Source organism: Osmerus mordax, chromosome 4 (genome assembly GCF_038355195.1).
Source record: "Osmerus mordax isolate fOsmMor3 chromosome 4, fOsmMor3.pri, whole genome shotgun sequence".
NCBI classification, from domain to species: domain Eukaryota; kingdom Metazoa; phylum Chordata; class Actinopteri; order Osmeriformes; family Osmeridae; genus Osmerus; species Osmerus mordax.
Window position 1 is genome coordinate 1280985 of NC_090053.1, and position 17667 is coordinate 1298651.

A 17667-nucleotide genomic window follows, 5' to 3' on the forward strand; every position below is an offset into this window, starting at 1 on the left:
AGGTAAACAGTGACTACGGCTTCCTGGTTCCCCTGCCTGTAAGCCACCTCCACCCAGAACAATGAGGAGGAAGGAAAGTCCAAAAGGACAGAATTGGGTGGGGAGGGACACACACACACAGGAACAATTAAGTCTCACACACTTGCCCTCTCTCATGCTCTCTCTCTCTCACACACACACACACACACACACACACGTTAACCACACGCCGGGGTGTGTGTAGGCGCACGTAGCACGCCTCAAACATGATGACAAATGTCCTCATCCTGCAGAACGCCCCACCGTGCCGCAAAGTCATCCCGATAATCAATAATGTGCCGACTGGTGTTGCAGCCCTGCAGGGGCCAGAGTGAGTGTTCTCCAGCAGGTGGTCTGAAGGCATGGGGCTCTGCAGAGCAGGTACCCCAGCCTCAGGACCTGGAGCGGATGTCACCGCGTCACTTGTCAGTATCACTTCCTCCCACATGGGAGTTTGTTGAGTTCATTGCTTTTTGCCACTGAAAAGATGGCAATACAATAACGCAAGTGGGCGCTTTTTATGAATGAAGGTCACACAATGTCACACGGACCAGTGAGGAAAGCGAGACAACTGGAGCTGAGCGTCAGTGTGACCTCACATAAACTCTCTTATATGATGTCTGTTCGTACCTAGCTGGCCATCACAACTGGACAGAATGAAAGGTCATGTGACAGAAAGAGAGGTCATGTGACAGAAAGAGAGGTCATGTGAGAGTGTGTCTCCTCAGGAAGAGCTACAGATTAGCTCACCAAGGCAGACAAAACCCAGTCTTACTCAACCACAGCAAACGGATGTGGGAATGTCAGCACCTTCCTTGGAACGAGCAAACGTGCACACGCTCACACTCACCTGGACCTAAGCCATGGAACTCTGCGCCCTAACAGACAATGCTGCTGCAAGGTAGCATGGGCAGAGCTAAAGCTGCACTCATCGGCTGTGATTCCAACCACAGGCAGCGAATGAAAACAGTAAATATTGAATGAGAATGATGTTCCTCATATGGGCACCCCTGGACTAGACCAACCCCGCTCAACTCCAATTAAAACACACACTCATAAATTGTATGTACTGTATTTGAGGAGGAGAAATTGACTTCATAGAGAACAGAGGAGATGAGGGATGGGTGGAAGATGAGGGATGGGTGGAGGGAGAGAGGAGTAATTCATGGCCCGGGATGTGAGTAGATAGAAGGATGGCCTTCATCCTGTTTTCCTGATCTGCTGTCCCAGGCTTCATCACTCCATCTCTCCCTGTTTTCCTTCCTCTCTCCGTGTCTCTCCCTCTGCTCACTCGGCCCTTCAGCCTCATTGAACCATCTGACAGACGCTATAAATCACCCAGACCCTCTGCCCTCCACTGCATCTGCCTGTGAAGCGCTCCACTCTGCCCATGTATCCTGCCAGCTAACAGCCAGCTAACAGCCTGCTGTGGGAGGCAACCAGGGTTAGCTAGCTATCAGCCACTACCTGTTAGCACCAAGTTGTTAGTCACTAGTTAGCCACAACCTATTTTACGGTTAAGCATGAAACTCTATTATCCTAAATGAGTCACTGAATATTTATTAAATCACAAATAGAACATTTTAACTTAATATAGAATATACATATAAAATGCTGCCTATTAACTTATGCAGTATATTTACTCCCATATCAGTGCATATCCACTGACACTAATATGCTCCCTGTAATAGGCCCATATTGTTTGATAAATATGTCGGGATCTGCAAAAAAGATACAGTCACTCCCCTCATCCCCCCCGTCCCCTTTCCCCCCCCCCCTCCTCTCCTCTCCCCCCTCCTCTCCTCTCCTCTCCTCTCCCCCCTCCTCTCCTCTCCTCTCCCCCCTCCTATCCTCTCCCCCCCCCTCCTCTGCTCTCCTCTCCTCTCCCCCCTCCCCTCCTCTCCTCTCCCCCCTCCTATCCTCTCCTCTCCCCCCTCCCCTCCTCTCCTCTCCCCCCCCCTCCTCTCCTCTCCTCTCCCCCCTCCCCTCCTCTCCTCTCCCCCCTCCTATCCTCTCCTCTCCCCCCCCCCTCCTCTCCTCTCCTCTCTCCTCTCCTCTCCCCCCTCCCCTCCTCTCCTCTCCTCTCCTCTCCCCCCTCCCCTCCTCTCCTCTCCTCTCCCCCCTCCTATCCTCTCCTCTCCCCCCCCCCCTCCTCTCCTCTCCTCTCCTCTCCCCTCTCCTCTCCTCCCCTCTCCTCTCCCCCCTCCTCTCCTCTCCTCTCCTCTCTCCTCTCTCCTCTCCTCTCCCCCCTCCCCTCCTCTCCTCTCCTCTCCCCCCTCCCCTCCCCTCCTCTCCTCTCCTCTCCTCTCTCCTCTCCTCTCCTCTCCCCCCTCCCCTCCTCTCCTCTCCTCTCCTCTCCCCCCTCCCCTCCTCTCCTCTCCTCTCCTCTCTCCTCTCCTCTCCCCCCTCCCCTCCTCTCCTCTCCTCTCCTCTCCTCTCACCACATCACAGGGTTTCAATCCCACAGAGTGAGTGTTGAAGGAGCCTCTCCTCCCTGCATGTGTCCCTCCCTGTATCAGGAAGCAGTGAAGATGTCAGCTCCATATGTGCAGAGCGCTGCCACACGGCCGGCTGGAGAACCATCTGGAAGCCAGGACTCTGTCAGGCGCCACGCTCCGCCTCTCTCCCACCCTTTAATCTGACCGCTTCTCTCCCATCACACACACACACACACACACACACTGCCCCTCCCTCACCGGAGGGCTCTCTTTCACACACATACACACGTGTGTAGAAGTACTATATTACACACATTATTGGCTCCCCTCCCACATATAACATATTCCAAAATGCCACCTGGCCTCTCACACTGACCCTCTCAGCCTCTCACACTGACCCTCTCAGCCTCTCACACTGACCCTCTCAGCCTCACACACTGACCCTCTCAGCCTCACACACACTGACCCTCTCAGCCTCACACACACACTGACCCTCTCAGCCTCACACACTGACCCTCTCAGCCTCACACACCGACCCTCTCAGCCTCACACACCGACCCTCTCAGCCTCACACACCGACCCTCTCAGCCTCACACACACTGACCCTCTCAGCCTCTCACACACTGACCCTCTCAGCCTCACACACTGACCCTCTCAGCCTCTCACACTGACCCTCTCAGCCTCTCACACTGACCCTCTCAGCCTCACACACTGACCCTCTCAGCCTCTCACACTGACCCTCTCAGCCTCACACACCGACCCTCTCAGCCTCACACACACTGACCCTCTCAGCCTCTCACACTGACCCTCTCAGCCTCTCACACTGACCCTCTCAGCCTCTCACACTGACCCTCTCAGCCTCTCACACTGACCCTCTCAGCCTCTCACACTGACCCTCTCAGCCTCACACACCGACCCTCTCAGCCTCACACACCGACCCTCTCAGCCTCTCACACCGACCCTCTCAGAGCTGGGCTGGTTGAAAGACAGAAGTCACCTGTTTATTCTCTAGAAGTTCATGACCTTCAAAACGGCCTGCAAAAAGACAACCACATGGTACAGTCAGAAGTATTGTGTGTGTGTGTGTAGGAGGGCATACACATGACTAGACTAATATTTTTTTCTCTCTCTTTCCTAACCCCTGTGCATCACAGGGAAAGTTCAAACATGCAGGATGTGCCCCATAGTGACCACACCCATGACATCACCATCAACTTCCTGTCAGTCCTGGGCTTAACAGTATGCAGCTGGAGCCGGGACTTCAACCCACCATGGTGCTCAGGACAGTTTCAAGTCCCGTTGCTCCGAACATAGCCTGTGTGTGCCCTCGTGTGAGGGTGTGCGGTGCAAGTGTGTGTGTGTGTGTGTGTGTGTGTATGTGAAAGCGTGCATGACAGTATGTGTACTGGCTTACACCTGGCTGCTAGTTGATGCAACGCAGCGTCCGTTAATCCAATTACCACCGAGCGCAGCCTACTGCCCTCACCTTCACTACCAAGGACAAACTGTCCCAGCACCGTAGCTAAGCTAACCCCATCAGGCACCCTACTGTCTGGCTAGTAGCTGCACCACACGGAGCTAACTTCAGGGTGACCTGTAAGCTTTCATAGGCATAGAAGAATGCAAACCCAGAGTCATGGAGCTGCTGTAGTCCCTGTGCTGCAGACAAGAGGAGGCAGAGACTACAACACCACCACAGACAGATGAGCTTGACAGGAAGCGGAGTGGGATGCAGAGGATGTGATGTAAGAGACATTGAGCAGTGGTTGTAGGGCACCTCTGTGACGCAACCAGCCTGTGTGTGTGTGTGTGTGTGTCTGTGTGTGTGTGTGTGTCTGTATGAGTGTCAGCATGCTGGTTCCCTCCAGATGACCGTGTCCCAAATGTCACTGAGTAGAACAGGAGGAAGCGGCGTCACCACTTCCTGCCTCACGTGCTAACTGAGCGGTTAGCTCGCTAGGCTAGTTGTGAGCGTCGTAAGTGTTGAGGCTGTGCGTAGACACACACACAAAGAGAGAGAGAGAGGATGACAGAGGGGGGAAACTGTGAGAGGGAAATGTGGATGTCTTGCTGTCATGTGACATGCTGCTTCTCTGTTGGCAGTGGCAGGGCAGGGCAGCTCAGAGCGTTTCCAACGAGTAAACATGAGAACAGAGAACGCTCCCTTGCTTCTGCCAAACAAAACAGAACAAACACACACACACACACACGTGTATGTATGTGCTCCATCCTCCAATACCATTTACCAGAATCTGGTTGAGCTAATCACAACCGCTTATTTGATATGGGGAAGGTTTATTACGTTGATTGTTCAGAGTAATGCTGTTGAGGCATTTCTTTCGTAAACAACCAAGATGACGTTTCTCTGCTCTGACTGGTTGTATCTATCCAATTCTATCTAATTGGTTCAGGGACATTTTGGCCAATGCCCAATGACAATGTGTCTTGGAAATCAAAAAATGAACTGAGAGTTTCCAGACCCATTTGCATTAGTAATGAGAAACAGGACTAGCTAACCCCAACACACTAACAGCTGTACTTCAGTCGTCCAGGACTGTCTCCAGGCCACCACAGGCATCATGTTAGGTTGCGCCTTCTGATAGCTGATCTTGTGGAGTGGTGTTGGGTTGCACCACGCCCCCTGCCAGTGTCGCCCTAGGGCATTTTAAAGACCATGCACGCAAACATGCGTGAGCTGCAAAAAAGGGCAGTGCGCTGAAAGCATGTTTGATACACCTCTGGTCGTCACGCACACGGGCGAGCGAGCGGGCGAGCGACAGCAGCAGTCACCTTCTGACCCCCAACTCCTGCATGGAGAGAGCACAGCTAAAGTGCAGAGTCATTCTGCTATTCTTTTCATTTGCAAGCCTCTCCCTGCTTCAGAGAGACAGAAAGAGAAAGGGAGAGAGAGAAAGGGAGGGAGAAATTGAGTCAAGAGATGGTTGAGTGTTTATTCATGGCTGTGTGTGTGTGTGTCTACACCCAGACTATGTACCTGCTTGAGCCTAAGATCATCTCAGCAGTGTTCTGTGGTACTTAAGCCCCACTTCCTCAGCATGCTCTGTCCTGGAGAACCACAGACCCACGTCCGAACCCAGCTGACCCGCCGACTGATGGGTCAGACCATCCTGGCTGGGTCCACCTCACAAAGTGGCGTCACCTTTCTATGACAGCTGAGGTCATCGTCCAAATTGTCGATCTATTAACGCTGACAGCTGGACTTTTATGGTGAGCAGCCTGCTTCTCTGAAGACAGTTCGGGGTGGGGGGGGTGGGCGTGCAGCACAATGTGATGCAAGGCTGCGTGATGCAGTCCTCCAGCCCCAGCCCATGAGGTCACAGCCTCCACAGGCCCCGGAGCCCCCTTCTGCACGACAAGACTGACTGCCCCCGTATCCCAAAATTAGCAGGCCAGTTCTAATGAGCACTCGTGCTTGCAGCACAGGCAGCACTGGATTCTTGTTTATAACTCTTTCCTGAATAAGCAGACTTCACTCCTTTCCCAGATCTTCCCTCTATGCTGCGGTCCTTAAGCACTCATGACTGAAACTGCAGAAATGCAATAGGTAGGCTAAAACTGCAGATGGGTCCTTGGGTCCCTTCAAACCAGCCTAGCCATAACCAGTCCCCTCTAGTTCTGGACCCTGCTAGCTAACATACCCCTGGAAGCCCCACTAGCCATGGGTCCTGCTAGCTAACATACCCCTGGAAGCCCCACTAGCCATGGGTCCTGCTAGCTAACACAGCCCTGGCCATGTGTCCCCCTGGGCTGTGTATGGCCACTCTCCCTGCTCTGCGTGGCTGAGCTGCCCTGCATCAACAGCAGCCAAGCACGCACACGTCTCCCTGCATCAGGGAAGAGAGAGAAAGTGTGTGTGTGTGTTGGGGGGGCCACAGGCTCTTTTGGAAGTCAACAAACCAATAAGATGGCCAATGAGTCCCAGCTTCTTGGTTTAGCATGCCGTGCATACAGGCTGGCACCACTAGAGCTAACCACCATGGCACTGGAACCCTGGCCCTAACGACTACAGCATGGCACTGGAACCCTGGCCCTAACGACTACAGCATGGCACTGGAACCCTGGCCCTAACGACTACAGCATGGCACTGGAACCCTGGCCCTAACGACTACAGCATGGCACTGGAACCCTGGCCCTAACGACTACAGCATGGCACTGGAACCCTGGCCCTAACGACTACAGCATGGCACTGGAACCCTGGCCCTAACGACTACAGCATTGCAGTGGAACCCTGGCCCTAACGACTACAGCATGGCACTGGAACCCTGGCCCTAACGACTACAGGACACATGTGGCATGTCCTCACTTAAACCTTGCCCATTAAGACCAGTCATCTCTCTCTTACACACACAGCTCTGACTACTGTATGTGATTATGGTGTGACTATGTACAATATAAACAGTCTGATATGTCATTGTGTGTGAGTAAGTCTATTTGGAACACCCATTATAAACAAACACACAGATCTGAGATCATCTCAAGTCTTTACCCTTACTTGGACCAACAGGGCAAGTCTTTATGGCTGTGTGTGTGTGTGTGTGTGTGTGTGTGTGTGTGTGTGTGTGTGTGTGTGTGTGTGTGTGTGTGTGTGTGTGTGTGTGTGTGTGTGTGTGTGTCAGAGTGATGGGAGAAATGCTTTAAGGTGCGTCTTGCCATCCCAGATAGAGAGAGGCTCAGTGACTGGCAGTGTGCTCTAAGGCAGAGAGCAGAGGAAGGGTGGAGGCCTGCTGGCAGGGAGGTGCTCTCCAGCATGACATAAGAGAGATAACAGCAAGGATTCTGTCAAACCAAGGCAGGAAACTTCCACCAACAGCTACTGATTGTTTTGTTTTTTCATTCCTCTCTCGTGAAATGTTGTGGCATCTTGTTCATGTGGTGGTGATGACAGCTTTCATGTTCTTTGACTTGTTTAGAGAGTAATTCATGGTCTGGTGGCATACCTTTCTCTCTTCCCCAAGAGAGAAAGGTATTTTTCCCCCTAAGGTTGCTGTTATCTAATTGTAGTGAGTTAGATCTAAACGGGTTTACAGTGAAATGTTTGTAATCCAAGTTTAGGACCAACACAGTGTATCCCTGGTCTATGCGGAAGAGGATGGGCAGGCCTAAACAGTCACACCTTCTGGAAACACCTACACTCTGGATTACTCAATCAAACAATATGCAGCCATCAAGGAACAGACTCATTTTACAACCACAACCACTGTCAGTAGTGTAATCAAAACAACAGCTTCCCCCCAACAACCCTTTTGCAATATCGAGTATTATAGCTTTAAGTCAAAATAAGTCTGATAAATTATTCTGGATTGATGACTGTGGGTATTGCAAACGTTAGAGACGGCTAACGAATTATCTTTAGAACGGTGACTTTAAATACAGACGAACACCCAAAAATAAAGTGTCAGGTCGTCAGCACGATAAATGTCAGCGTTGTTTCAACTGAATTAGATAGGATATCACTATCACCAGCTACCATACTGCCACACTCAGCATGACATCTAGTTCAACGACACAGCCTTATAAAACGGAGCTGCGAAGATACACTCTGGAATATCTTTTTAATTTGGTCAAACTAAAATGTACCACTGTGTAGCTTGTGCTAGCCTATCTTCCTTTGTATACCACCAGACACGTACAGTAGGTATGGAACGGTAATAGAACAGCAAGTTAAGTCGCCGGGCCTGTCGTGTTGCAGGCAGCTAAACCATTCAATCCATAGGCTAGCCCCTTAACTATCTAGCTAACGTTACAGTAGCGACCAATCAGTCAGCGTGGAGATAGATAGAGCTAACGTTAGCTCTACTGTACTAGCTAGCCTAACTATCCAAACAATTCATTCAAAGGGAAGCTGGTTCCACCGCCAGCTTCCGTGTTGTAGCGTTCGCTAGCATGTACAGTAAGTAAACCGACCTTGCAAATGAAATAGCCTAGCTAGACAAGACTGTAATGCTAATTGTTCTAGGCAGTTAGCTAGCTTACTATATAACCAGTTTAACCTTTCATATACGACAGCCACTATATTAAATCAGACTTACGGTCTGCACCTAAAATAGTTGGCTAGATCTTGCTACGCGACCTAATCTGGGCGCTGTCTATGCAACACCAGGCCACGGGATGCTCAAAATATCGGCTAGCCGGTTTAGGTTAACGTTCCCAGAAATATGTGACTGTGACGGGTAGAATTAGGGTAGTTGAGTACTATAGCAGGGTATTTGGCGAGACAGAAATGATGTTCTACTACTCCAAATCGGTTAACAACCTATTTTATAGCTGGAAGACCGTACCAAGATTGTCAGTCAGACACAATTTCACAGCATTATCGATAGCGTTGTGTCAACACTGATACCATATCTAATCATTAGCTGTCACACAGCTTGGTTGGTGAGTGTGTCACATTGATAACGCTTCAGCTAAGCTAATGCTATATATGTTATGCTAGCTAACAACCAGCGGTTCTACTATTTTGGAAATTATATCTGGATTGCTAGGTACTAGGTTGTGTTGGAAATCTGACAGTCTCACAGATTAAACACATAGTTGGCTAACGCTAGCACTACTCACCCCATTAACCAGTCCATTTTGATGTGTGTCGCTAGGGATAGATCCTCCAAGGGCTGGAGCCGACCCTCTGCTTTATCCAGCCACCCCTTGCTTCCCCGCCTGGCCCCAAATCCAGTCGCTCCCCGGATTGGTCTCTCCCCTTTCTTGATGAACACGCTTGTCAAATGTAAAAAAAACCTATTAAGGATGTCGCGGTTTTTAACCGGAGCTTCTATAGCTCAAGCATGCACTACGTTTGGATCGCAGGTGCTTCACCGATTGCTAGCGAGACGAGCTCAGTATTGAGTGACTTTGAGCTCGAAGAAGAGAAGACGAGGAGAGCGGAGTCGGACAACGGTCCACTTTCCGGTCTGGGAGGTATCCCGTGTGTTCGCTCTGCCGCCTCTGTGAGCTGGCACACCGAATACTCTTCAAGGATTGAGAGGCTGAAATAATTGACAACGACGAGATACCTCTCCTTTATCTATTTCATCTGCACTCTGTCATGAACCCCTTTGCTCCGCTACGGCGATCTCCAGCTGCTAGCTCTAGTTGTGCTACGAACGAAATCCGGAAGTAAACACAGATCCGACGCTGTCCCCCTCCCGTGTTCGTCCGCGGATATGCGACGTCACACGGAGTATACCGATGGGATATGTAGTTGAAGAAGAATTGGCTGATCGTCGAGGTCATCAATCATCACCATCTATGATGTCGGTATACAAGCCGAGCTCCATTCACGTCTTTCATTATAGTTAGAGCTAATCAAGGGGTGCTAGTATAGTGTTTGGCTGGAGCGAAAGCTTGCACACTCAGTAGATGTCAAGGCTTGCCTATCCCGATTAATTTCATTGCAGATAAAACTAGAAACGTATTTTATAGTTACACTAATAGTAGGCCTGCAGAGGCAAAATAAGTATCTACTGTAAATACCTACGTACAATTTGAATCAAGGTGAATTGAAAACCCGACGAGGACGAGAAAACCCTTTTCACTGGAGAAATACAAACCTTTATTATTCTAAACCCACTTGCTTTTGAGTGTCTGACGCTGAAATGTGAGCACTGTTTAGGCCAGAGCATGTCAGTAGATGCATCTTGGTTCGATCTGAATCTCTCCTGCCTGCTTTAGTGACCCAGCCATACTGTGCCATGGTTACCCCTCCCCATCTCCTTCTCTTCCTAGACAGCCTCACCCCACAACCAGACAAACTATGAGTCACTTTGCAAGAAGAAGATCAATGAAAATGAGATGAGATAGCTCTGTGGTTGAGTATTTGAATGCAAATCATGAGGCTGTAATTCTCCTATTCACAGCGTTCGTTTGGATCCTGTGTCACTGCTAGTGTCTGCTCAATGAACACATAGTTGTTGTTTTGGCCTTATCATAAAGACTGGTCTCCCTTTTTCTCCTCCTAAAAGCCCATCAGAGCGAACATTGATGATGGCAGTCTTGCCACTAGTCTTGCCCCAGTCTGCCCATCTCCCTTAGCCCCCCCCCCCCTCTTGCTATGTTCTGGATCTTAGGGATTCTATAAATAACAATAGCACATAGGCAAGTGGAAGGACGCTGAGAATAGAAGCCTTGTTAACAGGAGGCAGAACCAGCGGATTGGCTTGGTGACACTACTGTACCCAGGTCTCCACCAATCATGTGTCAGGGAGGCGGAGTAAGAGAGGAGGTAGGGATAATTTCCCAGCCCTGGTGTGATACCTCAGAAGACCACTGGAGGGAGCTGTGGGATGTTAATTTGGTGTTAGACGTTAGTATTAGTGTGCAGAGCTATGCTTAGCTTTGCAGTTTACTCATCATTACTAATTGATTAGAGTATAGATTCAAGACGATTGGGCTGACTGAAGATCTATTCTCTGTCTACAGGCAGTTCATGTGCATTTTCTAAATAGGGCAATACAAGCAACCTCTGTGGAGTTAGTGCACAATAATCTGACCTTGAAATAGCACGCTAACCAACATCTATCCTATTCAGTGTAACTCAATCTTTCTATCACTGCAAATTTGATGCACGCTATCATGTGATAATGTCCAAATGACTGCATCTTTCTGTGTACCCTTGTTGAAGGGTAGCGCCCAGCCCTTCTGTAAACAAGGTCTCCTGTGTCACTGCAGCAGAGAGTGCGGTGCCAGAGAGCTGCTCTATTAGGAAACACAACTCCGCTTTGGCCAAGGGGCTCGTCTGGGCCAAGCAAGGTCACTTCCTGAAAACCCATCCCGCTGTCAATACCCGCGTACTCAGCGATCAATTAGCTCCCGGCTTAGCCCGCACGCTGGCAGATGCTCCTGGCCCCGCCCATCGCAGGCCTATTATGGGATATGACCTCAGAAAGCAGGAAGTCTGGCAGGTCAGGATCACAACAGCCTCGCTGTTTACTTCTGCACTCTTTGTTGTTCTGGGCATCTCACTATAGTTATGTTTCCTCTCCACTTTGGTTGTGCGTTGTGTTTGAAATGCATCAGGGCTCAGGCGGCTAAGAGTTTGACATGTTGATGTAGCATACATACACACACAATGCCCCTCCAATGGATCCGTTTGGCAGAGGCGGTCGGGGCGTATTTGCTGTGGCATAAACTATATGATTTATACTCAGCTAGCAGCACTAAGTCTAACAGCCATTAGCAGGCATTAAAACGGAGACACCTCACATTACTCTCACATGAATAATAAATGTGTAATAGATGCAGAATAGTGGAGGTGTGTATCTCTGTGTGTGTGTCTGTGTGTGTGTCTCTGTGTGTGAGTGTCCATGTGGATGTCTGTTTCTTTGTGTGGGCAGGGTCTTGCTGAGCAGACAGGACCATGCCTACCACCACCTAGGGAAGCAGGTGGCTGAGCGGTTAGGGAATCGGGCTAGTAATCAGAAGGTTGCTAGTTCGATTCCCGGCGCAGCCCAGCCCGGCAGCCCAGCAGCCCAGCAGCCCCAGCCCAGAGGATGCTGTGGTTCACATTTCACCTGCGTTACAGTTTCTTCTCCAAGGTGAACACAGGGGCAGCATAGAGACAGGAAGCTATAGAAACCACAAAAACACACACACGCATGCACACGCAGACACACACAAACACATGCACACAATGAATTTGTTTGCCAGTAAAATAAAAAACAAGTCATTAAAAAAAATCATATTGTCTAACTTGATACGGCATTTCTTTTTTTCATACTGTACAAGATCTGTGTATTTACTGTGTGTGTGTGTTTGTGTTTCGTCAACGGCTCCACACTGACGCCTGACGTCTGAGTGTGTGACTCACTCTCAGCCACGTTAGTCATGTCTGCGGGTTCACCTGGCACCAGCCAGCCAGCCAGACAGCCCCACCGCCACCACTCACCCAGAGAGAGGAGGAGGAGAGGGGGGGAAACCAGGAGGAGGAGACAGGGAGATAGGGGAGGGATGGAGGACAGGAGGTCGAGTGTAGAAGCCTGGAACCAAAGCGATGTCAGAGGCTGGGATGAGGAATTGGAACAAAGAGATGGTTAGATTGTAATCAGGGGAGTGGGAAACACCAGCGCAGGGTCTAGCTCTGTTAGAATGACTAACACTACATCCTTTCAAAACAAAAAGCTTTTTAAAACAATCTGACAGGGTAACGATTGTTGTGACGTTAATGTTCTGTGAGCGTGTTAAATTTAGGCATTTTCTCTTGATTTGCAAATCAGACATGACCTAATTTTAACCAGGCAACTCAAGCTGGAGTAGCCCACATGTGGCTCTGATGTCACGGACAACAAAGAGACGATAGCACACAGCAACAGCCAAGACACAGTGTGTACACTCCACTGTGGGTGTGTGTGTGTGATAATGTGTGTATCTGGGACACACTATGATGTCATCTCAGTCTGGTCCAAGTCCTTGTTCCTCCAGGGGGGTGTGTTTCACCGGAGGAGGTAAACATAGACCAGACCACTGATCAGGAGTCAGATAACTGTACCCTCTGACCTAACCATTAACACACGGAGATGACATCATGTCTGACCTGCTGTCCCTGTTCTACCTGCTGCTGGTCCTCTGTCCCACTGCTCCAGGATGTGGAATGTTGCAGAGGCTGACCTATGGGATGTGGCATGCTGCAGGGGCTGAGCTATGGGATGTGGCATGTTGCAGAGGCTGAGCTATGGGATGTGGCATGCTGCAGGGGCTGAGCTATGGGATGTGGCATGCTGCAGGGGCTGAGCTATGGGATGTGGCATGCTGCAGGGGCTGAGCTATGGGATGTGGCATGTTGCAGAGGCTGAGCTATGGGATGTGGCATGCTGCAGGGGCTGAGCTATGGGATGTGGCATGCTGCAGGGGCTGAGCTATGGGATGTGGCATGCTGCAGGGGCTGAGCTATGGGATGTGGCATGTTGCAGAGGCTGAGCTATGGGATGTGGCATGCTGCAGGGGCTGAGCTATGGGATGTGGCATGTTGCAGAGGCTGAGCTATGGGATGTGGCATGCTGCAGGGGCTGAGCAATGGGATGTGGCATGCTGCAGAGGCTGAGCTATGGGATGTGGCATGTTGCAGAGGCTGAGCTATGGGATGTGGCATGTTGCAGAGGCTGAGCTATGGGATGTGGCATGCTGCAGAGGCTGAGCTATGGGATGTGGGTTGCTTAGTCCACCAACAGTGGGAGTGCTGATGGAGACTGGACTAGTGTCAGGGAGTTAGGGGGTTAGGGTTAGGGGGTTAGCTTCAGTAGGACTGGAGCCAGGGCTACGGCTAGAGCTAGGAGCGGTGGGGCTGTGAGGCTGGGAGGCTGTGGGGCGGTGGGGCTGAGGCTGGGAGCGGTGGGGCTGTGAGGCTGGGAGGCTGTGGGGCGGTGGGGCTGAGGCTGGGAGCGGTGGGGTTGTGAGGCTGGGAGGCTGTGGGGCGGTGGGGCTGAGGCTAGGAGCGGTGGGGCTGTGAGGCTGGGAGGCTGTGGGGCGGTGGGGCTGAGGCTGGGAGCGGTGGGGCTGTGAGGCTGGGAGGCTGTGGGGCGGTGGGGCTGAGGCTGGGAGCGGTGGGGCTGTGAGGTTGGGAGGCTGTGGGGCGGTGGGGCTGAGGCTAGGAGCGGTGGGGCTGTGAGGCTGGGAGGCTGTGGGGCGGTGGGGCTGAGGCTAGGGGCGGTGGGGCGGTGAGGCTGGGAGGCTGTGGGGCGGTGGGGCTGAGGCTAGGGGCGGTGGGGCTGTGAGGCTGGGAGGCTGTGGGGCTGGGAGGCTGTGGGGCGGTGGGGCTGAGGCTAGGAGCAGTGGGCCTGTGAGGCTGGGAGGCTGTGGGGCTGTGGGGCGGTGGGGCTGGGAGGCTGTGGGGCTGTGGGGCTGGGAGGCTGTGGGGCGGTGGGGCTGGGAGGCTGTGGGGCGGTGGGGCGGTGGGGCTGGGAGGCTGTGGGGCTGTGGGGCTGGGAGGCTAGGGGCGGTGGGGCTGTGAGGCTGGGAGCGGTGGGGCTGTGAGGCTGTGGTTGGTGGGGTAGACGGCACTGGTTCAGTCTGAGGCAGAGGCACACCATTAGAGAGACAGAGACAGGCGTCAGCACGTCCAGCTACTTTAGTCAGCAGTTTGATGACACACGCACACACACACTTTCTACACTCTGCAAAGTTTGTGCTTCCTTTATAAAAAACAACGGCTAAGCATAACCCGAGGAAAAGGGACTGAAATATGTGAGGTAGCATCTAGTCTGACTTGTAGAACAAAAATATTGATTCATTTTCACCTTTCCCAAGGGAACCAGTATGAGCCATAGAAGCTCCAAGCCAACAGTAGGTGGCAGCATTAAGTTACACAACAACAGCTAAACAAGGTGAAGAGAGACCGAATAAGCAGAAGTGTGAGAGAGGGAGAGAGAGGGAGAGAGAGTGCAGGAGTGAGATAGAGAGAGAGAGAGAGAGAGAGAGAGAGAGAGAGAGAGCTGGTAAGACACTAAAAGGAGGATCACCCAGAGCAGCACAGGAGGACTCAGGACCTCCTCAGCCTGCCCCTGGTCACCAGGACCTAGACACGCTTCTCAACACCCCCTCTCTCTCACCACAGTCCTGGGTAATACACAGGTGACCATGACAACACTAAATGCATTACAAAGGATTGCCTAAGCTTTGCAACCTCAGAGCCTAGTGCTGTGTTTCACGCCACACACACACAGCACTGCTTACCTCTTAAATATTCATTGTCATTGTGAAGATGCAGTGAAAGTATCGATGTGAACTTCGGCAGAGAGAATGATTGATGGAATACATAAATCAGCCACTGAGGACTTGACAGAGATAAATGTCTGTATATACTGTAGTGTAGACTAAATGTATATACTGTAGTGTAGACTAAATGTATATACTGTAGTGTAGACTAAATGTATGGATACATTGTCACTAAAGATATAGCTATTCTATATGGTTCTTTTTTCCTTTTAGGGCTATCAACCTTAGTCCTAGTCCCTCATGGAGGTCCTTGGAAACTAGGACCGCATAGTCTTTCTAGATGACCCCTCACGACTGAGGCAGGGGAGAGAGAGAGAGAGAGAGAGAGAGAGAGAGAGAGAGAGAGAGAGAGAGAGAGAGAGAGAGGAGAGAGAGAGAGAGAAAACAAGGGATGAATATACAGACCAAAAAGCAAGAATGGAAGAGAGGCTGATGTAGAAAAAGATGTAGAAAGAGCGAGGAAGAAACTGCAAGACCTAAAAGCAATAAGGAAAGAGGTTGAGAGAGAGAGAGAGGTTGAGAGAGAGAGGTTGAGAGAGAGAGGTTGAGAGAGAGAGGTTGAGAGAGAGAGTAAAGGGGAGGGAGAAAAAGAGACAGGAAGTTCAAATGAAGAGAGGGAGATGGAATGAGAACGTTTAGGCATGATCTGACAACAGGGTTATATAAGGACAAGAGTTCCATGGAAAACGTAGGCAAGAAATCCTGGACTCCCTCTGGACGACGGGTGGAAAGATAGGGAAAACTCTGCTGATGTCACAGCGAGTGCAAATGTGAGTGTGTTGGTTTGGTATGAGGGTAAGTGAATGTGTGTCTGTTATTGTGTGTGTGTGTGTGTGTGCATGAGTGGAAAACTGTGGAATGCTTTGCTGACGTAAGGTTCCTAACAGTTTCCATATATAAGGCCTGGGACCAGGCGCCAGACCTGCAGTCAGCACCGACACGTCTGGTACCCATCAACACACACACACACACACACACACACACACACACACACACACACACACACACACACACACACACACACACACAGCCATTCATTTGTCTGTGATTTCTCAGTGATCCTAGCTATATCTATATATAAGGATGTTTGTCCTTTACACATTTAGTAACAAAATAACGTCTGAACTCATAAAGCCTGAACTGTTCACATCACACACTACGCCAGAGAAACAAGAACATGGGGCCGTTTGTCAGACAGAGCTCATGAATATTCATGCTGTTGACTATTTTGGGCCCCTGGAGGAGAGTGGGGAACCTGAGGACAGAGGAGGGCCTGGAGGAGAGTGGGGAACCTGAGGACAGAGGAGGGCCTGGAGGAGAGTGGGGAACCTGAGGACAGAGGAGGGCCTGGAGGAGAGTGGGGAACCTGAGGACAGAGGAGGGCCTGGAGGAGAGTGGGGAACCTGAGGACAGAGGAGGGCCTGGAGGAGAGTGGGGAACCTGAGGACAGAGGAGGGCCTGCAGGAGAGTGGGGAACCTGAGGACAGAGGAGGGCCTGGAGGTGACCTGCAAGTGTATTAGCAGAGACACACAGGACCTAATACTCTGCAAGGGCATGCTGACACACACACACACACACACACCACACACACACACTATACTGTAGGCAAGGATCATCCACTCTGATCCAGTATACACACAGTACACAATCATTGTAGGCAAGCATTTTCCATCGCCACAGTTTATGCACTGGATTTCCCACTATGAGCATGGTAAAAGTTAGGAATTTTCTCTCCCTCTCTATTTTCTCTCTGTCTATCTCTCTCTCTCTCTCTCTCTCTCTCTCTCTCACGGTTCTGTCTATTCATGCCATAAAACTAAAATTCGTGACATCATGAAACCAAATCTCCAGTCAATGGGACAAAGAATGGTCATAAATTGGCAAAACACAATAGAAAACACAGACCATCCTCTGGGGACAATGTCCTCTCTCTCTCTCTCTCTCTCTCTCTCTCTCTGTATCTCTCTCTCTCTCTCTCTCTCTCTCTCTCTCTCTCTCTCTGTATCTCTCTCTCTCTCTCTCTGTATCTCTCTTTCTCTCTCTCTCTCTCTCTCTCTCTCTCTCTCTGTATCTCTCTCTCTCTCTGTATCTCTCTCTCTCTCTCTCTCTCTCTCTCTCTCTCTCTCTCTCTCTCTCTCTCTCTCTCTCACACACACACACACACACACACACACACACAGGTTCTCTCACTCTCATGTTGTGTCATCACCCTGAAGGTAATCACTATTCAAACACATCACTGCGCAAATACCACACCCAGCTCCTCCTAGCCAGTCTCACCAATCTGCCATCCCTTTGACTACAACCGCACCTGGAAACAGAACAGGGAAATGGAGGACAGGAGGCCTGTCACAATGTGGGCAAGGGCAATGGGTGTGCACGTGTGTGTGTGTGTGTGTGTGTACATGTGCACGAGATGAGGTGGAGGAAGTAAAGGGATGATGATGCAGACAATAAGCCGATCTATCTGCTACTACTTATCTTCCTTTT

General features: G+C 50.8%; 1 protein-coding gene across 1 annotated transcript in view; it reads right to left on the bottom strand.

The window, feature by feature from the left end:
- Nucleotides 1-9618, bottom strand: part of mob2a (MOB kinase activator 2a) — a 45211-nt gene extending 35593 nt beyond the window's left edge. Inside the window, exon 1 of the mRNA XM_067234668.1 lies at nucleotides 9033-9618. Within this exon, the coding sequence (XP_067090769.1) occupies nucleotides 9033-9049 (17 nt within the window). The 5' untranslated portion in view covers nucleotides 9050-9618. The remainder of the gene's footprint in view (nucleotides 1-9032) is intronic.
- Between the last annotated feature and the right edge of the window lie 8049 nt (nucleotides 9619-17667).